The 7807-nt window shown below is 44.3% G+C and overlaps 1 protein-coding gene across 1 annotated transcript in view; it reads right to left on the bottom strand.

Annotated features, from left to right (window-relative positions):
• Nucleotides 1-7291, bottom strand: part of LOC127907078 (keratin-associated protein 5-1-like) — a gene marked incomplete at its 3' end in the record, with an annotated part of 11393 nt that extends 4102 nt beyond the window's left edge. Inside the window, exon 1 of the mRNA XM_052460764.1 lies at nucleotides 7233-7291. Coding sequence (XP_052316724.1) covers nucleotides 7233-7291 — 59 coding nt within the window. The remainder of the gene's footprint in view (nucleotides 1-7232) is intronic.
• Nucleotides 7292-7807: the final 516 nt, after the last annotated feature.

The following is a 7807-nucleotide window of genomic DNA, read 5'->3' as shown; positions in this document are numbered from 1 at the left end:
GAGAGACACACACACACACAGAGCAAGAGAGACACACACACAGAGAGAGAGAGAGACAAACAGAGAGAGAAAGAGAGAGAGAGAGACACACAGAGTGAGACACACACACATCACACAAACCCCCAAAATAGTTAATGAATCATGTTTGTGTGCCCTGTTGCATTGCATCCTCTGGATCAGCAGTTGTATGTTTAAGTGGGGGGATTTCTAGGTACAATAATTGGTTAATATTTAATCAAGTACAGCTGTTCAAAGCGAGGCACTTTAATGTATATTTGATGAGCAGGAGATGTGTCCCTGACAGACCCTGCCATACACACTCCACTAGGGATTTTTTTTAAATAAAGGGTTCCAAATAAAACCAGCCCTTTGAAGCATTCCCAAAAATATGTAAAAAAAGATTAAAACATTTTTTGTTGCCTTAATGCTATTAGCCCATACAAACACAATGCATTCAAATCTAAAGGAAATTAGTTCCGAACTGTCTCTGTCCTTTATATATATATATATATATATATATATATATATATATATATATATATATATATATATATATATATATATATATATATATATATATATATCCTCTCAATAGTTTCGACACACTTACTTATTCAAGGGTTTTAAAATCAAAACTATGAAATAACACATTTGATTTTGATTTTATATTTGAGATTCTTCAAAGATGCCACACTTTGCCTTGATGACAGCTTTGCACACTCTTAGCATTCTCTCAACCAGCTTCATGAATGCATTTCAAAAAGTTAATTTGTGGAATGTCAATCAATTGTCTTGTGACAAGGTAGGGGGGTATACAGATGATAGCCCTATCTGGTAAAAGTCCATATTATGGCAATAACAGCTCAAATAAGCAAAGATATGACAGTCAATCCAGAAAATGTCAAGAACTTTGAACGTTGTGCAGTGCAGTCGTAAAAACCATCAGTGCTATGATGAAACTGGCTCTCCTGAGGACAACCACAGGAAAGGAAGACCCAGAGTTACCTCTGCTAAAGATTGCAGCCCAAATAAATGCTTCACAGAGTTCAAGTAACAGACACATCTCAACATCAATGCTGTCCATTGACTACAGCTCAGCGTTCAACACCATAGTGCCCATGAAGCCCATCACTAAGCTAAGGACCCTGGGACTAAACACCTCCCTCTGCAACTGGATTCTGGACTTCCTGATGGGCCACGCCCAGGTGGTGAGGGTAGGTAAGCAACACATTTGCCATGCTGATCCTCAACACGGGGGCCCCTCAGGGTTGTGTACCTCCTGTACTCCCTGTTCACCCACGGCTGTGTGGCCAAACACGACTACAACACCATCATTACGTTTTCTGATGACACAACAGTGGTAGGCCTGATCACCGACAACGATGAGACAGCCTATAGGGATGAAGTCAGAGAACTGTCAGTGCGGTGCCAGGACAACAACCTCTCCCTCAACCCGAGCAAGACAAACGAGCTGATCGTGGACTACAGGAAAAGGGGGGCCGAAACAGAACCCCATTAAGCTAACAGTCCGATGTGCTCTACACAGCTAGCGGATGGGCATTCAGTGGATGGAGCCAGTTGAGAGACCCCCTCAGGCGAATCACGTCAGTTGTCTAGTCGTGATAGGTCAGTGGGGGTCCAAGCCAGTCGGCAAAATAGATATTGAAGCCCAAGGTGTGGCTTTCCTCTGACACCGCCTATTGTATATGTCCTGGATGGCAGGAAGCTTGGCCCCAGTAAGGTACTGTGCCATACGCACTACCTTCTGCAGTGCCTTACGGTCAAATGCCGAGCAGTTGCCATACCAGGTGGTAGAGCAACCGGTTAGGAAGCTCTTGACTGTGCAGCTGTAGAACCTTTTGAGGATCTGGGGTCCCATGCAAAATCTTTTCATTCTCCTAAGGGGTTAAAATGTTTTGTTGTGCTCCCTTCACGACTTTCTTGGTGTGTTTGGACCATGATAGTTCGTTGGTGATGTAGACATCAAGGAACTTGTAACTCTCGACCTGCTCCACTACAGCCCCGTTGATGTTAAGAGGCCCATTGGACAAATTCTTTGGCCACTATACCAATTTTGCCAATTGGCCTGGTTTACCACACGGAGCCCTGCTTATCTGTCTGCCGACGTAATTGCATGGGCCACAACAGGCTTTCTTCCGTCACGACGTCCCTCAAGGGCTCTTCTGCTGGCTTGCTAGAAACGACCCGCTAGCTGCCTGAAGCCACTCACTGGACTCCTATAATAACTCGGCTACTTATGCCTCACCCTAACGTGAATATGCATTGTCCATTGCTGTTTTGGGCCTCTAGCCCTGCTCAATACACCTTAGTTAACCCTTTAGTTCCACCTCCCACACGTGGTGACCTCGCCTGGTTTAAATTATGTTTCTAGAGACAATATCTCTCTCATCGTCACTCAATGCATAGGCTTACCTCCACTGTATTCACATCCTACCATACCTTTGTCAGTATATTATGTCTTGAATCTATTCCACCCAGAAACTTGCTCCTTTTACTCTCTGTTCCGAACGTGCTAGACAACCAGTTATTTTAGCCTTTAGCCGTACTCTTATCCTACTCTTCCTCTGTTCCTCTGGTGATGTAGAGGTGAATCCAGGCCCTGCAGTGCCTAGCTCCACTCCCATTCCCTGTAAAGCCTTGGTTTCATGCATATTAACATTAGAAGCCTCCTCCCTAAATTTGTTTTATTCACTGCCCTAGCACACTCTGCCAACCAGGATGTCCTAGCCGTGTCTGAATCCTGGCTTAGGAAGACATTTCCATCCCTAACTATAACATTTTCCAACAAGATAGAACTGCCAAAGGGGAGTTACAATCTACTGCAGAGTTAGCCTGCAGAGTTCTGTCTTACTATCCAGGTCTGTGCCCAAACAATTTTTGAGCTTCTACTTTTAAAAATCCACCTCTCCAGAAACAAGTCTCTTACCGTTGCCGCTTGCTATAGACCACCTTCTGCCCCCAGCTGTGCCCTGGACACATATGTGAATTGATTGCACCCCATCTATCTTCAGAGCTCTTGCTGCTAGGTGACCTAAACTGGGACACACTTAACACCCCGTCCATCCTACAATCTAAGCATGAAGCTCTAAATCTCACACAAATTATCAAATAACCCACCAGGTACAATACCAAATCCGTAAACACGGGCACCCTCATAGACATCATCCTATCCAACCTGTCCTCCAAATACTCCTATGCTGTCTTTAACCAGGATCTCAGCGATCACGACATCTTTGCCTGCGTCCGTAATGGGTCTGCGGTCAAGCGACCACCACTCATCACTGTCAAACGCTCCCACTTCAGCGAGCAGGCCGTTCTAATCCCCCGGATATCCTGGAAGGATATTTACCCCATTCTGTCAGTAGAGGACACTTGGTTGTTCTTTAAAAGTGCTTTCCTCAACATCTTAAATAAGCATGCCCCATTCAAAAAATGTTGAACCAGGAACAGATATAGCCCTTGGTTCACTCCAGACCTGACTGCCCTTGACCAGCACAAACATCCTGTGGCGTACCGCATTAGCATCAAATAGCCCCCGAGGGTTTGCAACTTTTCAGGGAAGTTAGGAACCAATATACACAGGTAGTTAGGAAAGCAAAGGCTAGCCTTTTCATAGAGAAATTTGCATCCTGTAGCACAAACTCCAAAACGTTCTGGGACACTGTAAAGTACATGGAGAATAAGAGCACCTCCTCCCAGCTGCTCACTGCACTGAGGCTAGGAAACACTGTCACCACTGATAAATCCGCAATAATTGAGAATTTCAATAAGCATTTTTCTACAACTGGCCATGCTTCCACCTGGGTACCCCGACCCCGGTCCACAGCCCTGCACCCCCCACTGCAACTTGCACAAGCCTCCCCCATTTCTCCTTCACCCAAATCCAGATAGCTGATGTTCTGAAAGAGCCGCAAAATCTGGACCCCTACAAAAATTATCCGCAGAAATTGGTGCAACCCCTATTACTAGCCTGTTCAACCTCTCTTTGCGTATCGTCTGAGATCCCCAAAGACTGGAAAGCTGCCGCGGTCATCCCCTCTTCAAACGGGAGACACTCTAGACCCAAACTGCTACAGACCTATATCTATCCTGGGGTGGCAGGGTAGCCTAGTGGTTAGAGCGTTGGACTAGTAACCGGAAGGTTGCAAGTTCAAACCCCCGACTAAGGTCTTCGAAAGCCAAGTTAACTTCATATGACAGCAGGGGCAGTATTGAGTAGCTTGGATGAAAAGGTGCCCATTGTAAACGGCCAGCTCCTCAGTCTCAGTTGCTAATATATGCATAGTATTATTAGTATTGGATAGAAAACACTCTAAAGTTTCCAAAACTGTCAAAATATTGTCTGTGAGTAATAACAGAACTGATATAGCAGGCAAACCCTGAGGAAAATCAAAGCAGAAAGTGGATTATATTTTGGAAACTCCATGTTCCATAGCCTCCCTTTGCTCCATTTAAAGGGATAAACCAGATTCCTATCGCTTCCTCAAGGTGCCAACAGTCGTCAGGCATAGTTTCAGGATTTTATTTTGAAAAATGAGCCAGAACGATAACATCGCGTCAAGGTCACATGAGTTTTGCTTGCGCAACAGAATTTGGACAGCCATTGTTTTCCCCTCCCCTACTGTAAAAGACATTTGCGGTTGATATATTATCGATTATATATTTTAAAAACAACCTGAGGATTGATTATAAAAAACGTTTGACATGTTTCTGTGGACATAATGGAAACTATTTGGAATTTTCGTCTGCGTTGTCGTGACCGCTCTTTCCTGTGGATTTCTGAACATAACGCGACAAACAAACGGAGGTATTTTGGATATAAAAATCATCTTTATGAAACAAACGGAACATTATGTGTAACTGGGAGTCTCGTGAGTGAAAACATCCGAAGATCATCAAAGGTAAATTATTAATTTTATTGCTTTTCTGATTTTCGTGACCAAGCTACCTGATGCTAAGTGTACTTAATGTTTTATTGTGCGATCGATAAACATACACAAACGCTTGGATTGCTTTCTCTGTAAAGCATTATTTCAAAATCTGACACGACAGGTAGATTAACGCAAGGCTAAGCTGTGTTTTCCTATATTGCACTTGTGATTTTATGACCATAAATATTTATTGTAATATTTATTGTATGTAGCGCTATGCTATTCAGCGGTTGTTGATGACACTTATCCCGATCGGGGGAGCCACAACAGGTTAACAAACAGATCACCAACCATTTCGAATCCCACTGTACCTTCTCCGCTGTGCAATCTGGTTTCCGAGCTGGTCCCGGGTGCACCTCAGCCACAAGTCCTAAATGATATCATAACCACCATTGTCGATAAGAGACAATACTGTGCAGCTGAATTCATCGAACTGGCCAAGGCATTTGACTCTGTCAATCACCATATTCTTATCGGCAGACTCAACAGCCTTGGTTTCTCAAATGACTGCCTAGCCTGGTTCACCAACTACTTATCTGATAGAGTTCAGTGTGTCAAATCGGAGGGCCAATCGGGTTGTCCAGACCTCTGGCAGTCTCTATGGGGGTGCCACAGGGTTCAATCCTCGGGCCGACTCTTTTCTCTGTATGCATCAATGATGTCACTCTTGCTGCTGGTGATTCTCATCTTCATGAGGCGCAGGCACTTCATCCAGACAAAAACTAAAAAATGTCCATTACAGTCCTTTAGAAACATGTCAAACGATGTATGGAATCAATAGTTAGGATGTTTTTAACATAAAACATCAATGATGTTCCAACCGGAGAATTCCTTTGTCTTCAGAAAAGCACTGGAACGAGAGGTAACTCTGTTGGGAGACCAAGGCTCTCTGCCAGACCACTGACTCAAAGAGGTCTCATGAGCCCCTCCTTTATAGTGCAATCCTCAAACCAGTTTCTAAAGACGGATGACATCTAGTGGAAGCCCTAGGAAGTGCAATCTCATCCATTTCTCAATGTGTATTCGGTAGGTCAAGCTTTGAAAAACTACAAACCTCACATGTCCCACTTCCTGGTTGGATTTTTCTCAGGTTTTCGCCTGCCATATGAGTTCTGTTATAGTCACAGACATCATTCAAACAGTTTTAGAAACTTCAGAGTGTTTTCTATCCAATACAATAATAATATGCATATTATTATGCATCTGGGACAGAATAGGACGCAGTTCACTCTGGGAATGTTATTCATCCAAAAGTGAAAATGCTGCCCCCTATCCCAAAAATGTTAAATTATGTCTATGTAAATGTCTATGTGTAGTTGCCGTTGATCATTATTTATAGCGTCACATTTCGGTTGTTCATTTTGTTGTTTTGTTCTTTAAGTTTCTCTTCCGAATAAAAGGATGGGAACATACCACGCTGCATCTTGGTCCGCTCATTTCAACGAACGTGACAAGTTCACTACATTCCTGAAGAAAATAATGTACTTTTTAGTCCAAACATTTTCCCTGACACCAAAAGTACTCATTATATTTTGACAGGAAAATTGTCCAAATCACACACTTATCAAGAGAACATCCCTAGTCATCCCTACTGCCTCTGATCTAACAGACTCGTTCAAAGTGAAAGTGACTTTTACTTTTACTTGATAATTTTCTATTAAAATATCTCTACTTCAAATCAAATCAAAGTTAATTTGTCACGTGCGCCGTGAAGCAGATAAATGCTTACTTACAGGCTCTTGCCGATAGTGCATAAAAGGTGTTAGGTGAACTATAGGTAAGTAAAGAAATAAAACCACATTAAAGAGACAGGCTATATACAGTAGCGAGGCTACATAAAGACACCGGTTAGTCAGGCTGATTGCGGTGATATGTACATGTAGATATGGTTAAAGTGACTATGCATATATGATGAACAGAGAGTAGCAGTAGCGTAAAAGAGGGGTTTGGCGGGTGGTGGGTGGCGGGTGGCGGGACACAATGCAGATAGCCCGGGAAGCCATTTGATTATCTGTTCAGTAGTCTTATGGCTTGGGGGTTAAAACTGTTGAGAAGCCTTTTGTCCTAGACTTGGCACTCCGGTACCGCTTGCCATGCGGTAGTAGAGAGAACAGTCTATGACTGGGGGGGCTGGGGTCTTTGAGAATTTTTAGGGCCTTCCTCTGACACCGCCTGGTGTAGAGGTCCTGGATGGCAGGCAGCTTAGCCCCAGTGATGTACTGGGCCGTACGCACTACCCTTTGTAGTGCCTTGCAGTCAGAGGCCGAGCAATTGTCGTACCAGGCATTGATGCTCTCGATGTTGCAGCTGTAGAACCTTTTGAGGTTCTCAGCACCCATTCCAAATGTTTTTAGTTTCCTGAGGGGGAATAGGCTGTGTCGTGCCCTCTTCGAGACTGTCTTGGTGTGTTTGGACCATTCTAGTTTGATGTTGATGTGGACACCGAGGAACTTGAAGCTCTCAACCTGCTCCACTCCAGCCCCGTCGATGAGAATGTGGGAGTGCTCGGTCGTCTTTTTCCTGTAGTGCACAATCATCTCCTTAGTCTTGGTTACGTTGAGGGATAGGTTGTTATTCTGGCACCACTCGGCCAGGTCTCTGACCTCCTCCCTACAGGCTGTCTCATCGTTGTCGGCGATCAGGCCTCCCACTGTTGTGTCGTCTGCAAAGTTAATGATGGTGTTGGAGTCGTGCCTTGACCATGCAGTTGTGGGTGAACAGGGAGTACAGGAGGGGACTGATCACACACCCCTGGGGAGCTCCAGTGTTGAGGATCAGCGTGGCAGATGTGTTGCTACCTACTCTCACCACCTGGGGGCGGATGTCAGGAAGGCCATGATCCAGTTGCAGAAGTT

The sequence above is a fragment of the Oncorhynchus keta genome, chromosome 14 (genome assembly GCF_023373465.1).
Source record: "Oncorhynchus keta strain PuntledgeMale-10-30-2019 chromosome 14, Oket_V2, whole genome shotgun sequence".
In the NCBI taxonomy this organism is placed as follows: Eukaryota; Metazoa; Chordata; class Actinopteri; order Salmoniformes; family Salmonidae; genus Oncorhynchus; species Oncorhynchus keta.
The sequence above is the reverse complement of the archived record's forward strand: the minus strand, read 5'-3'. Positions and strand labels throughout refer to the sequence as shown.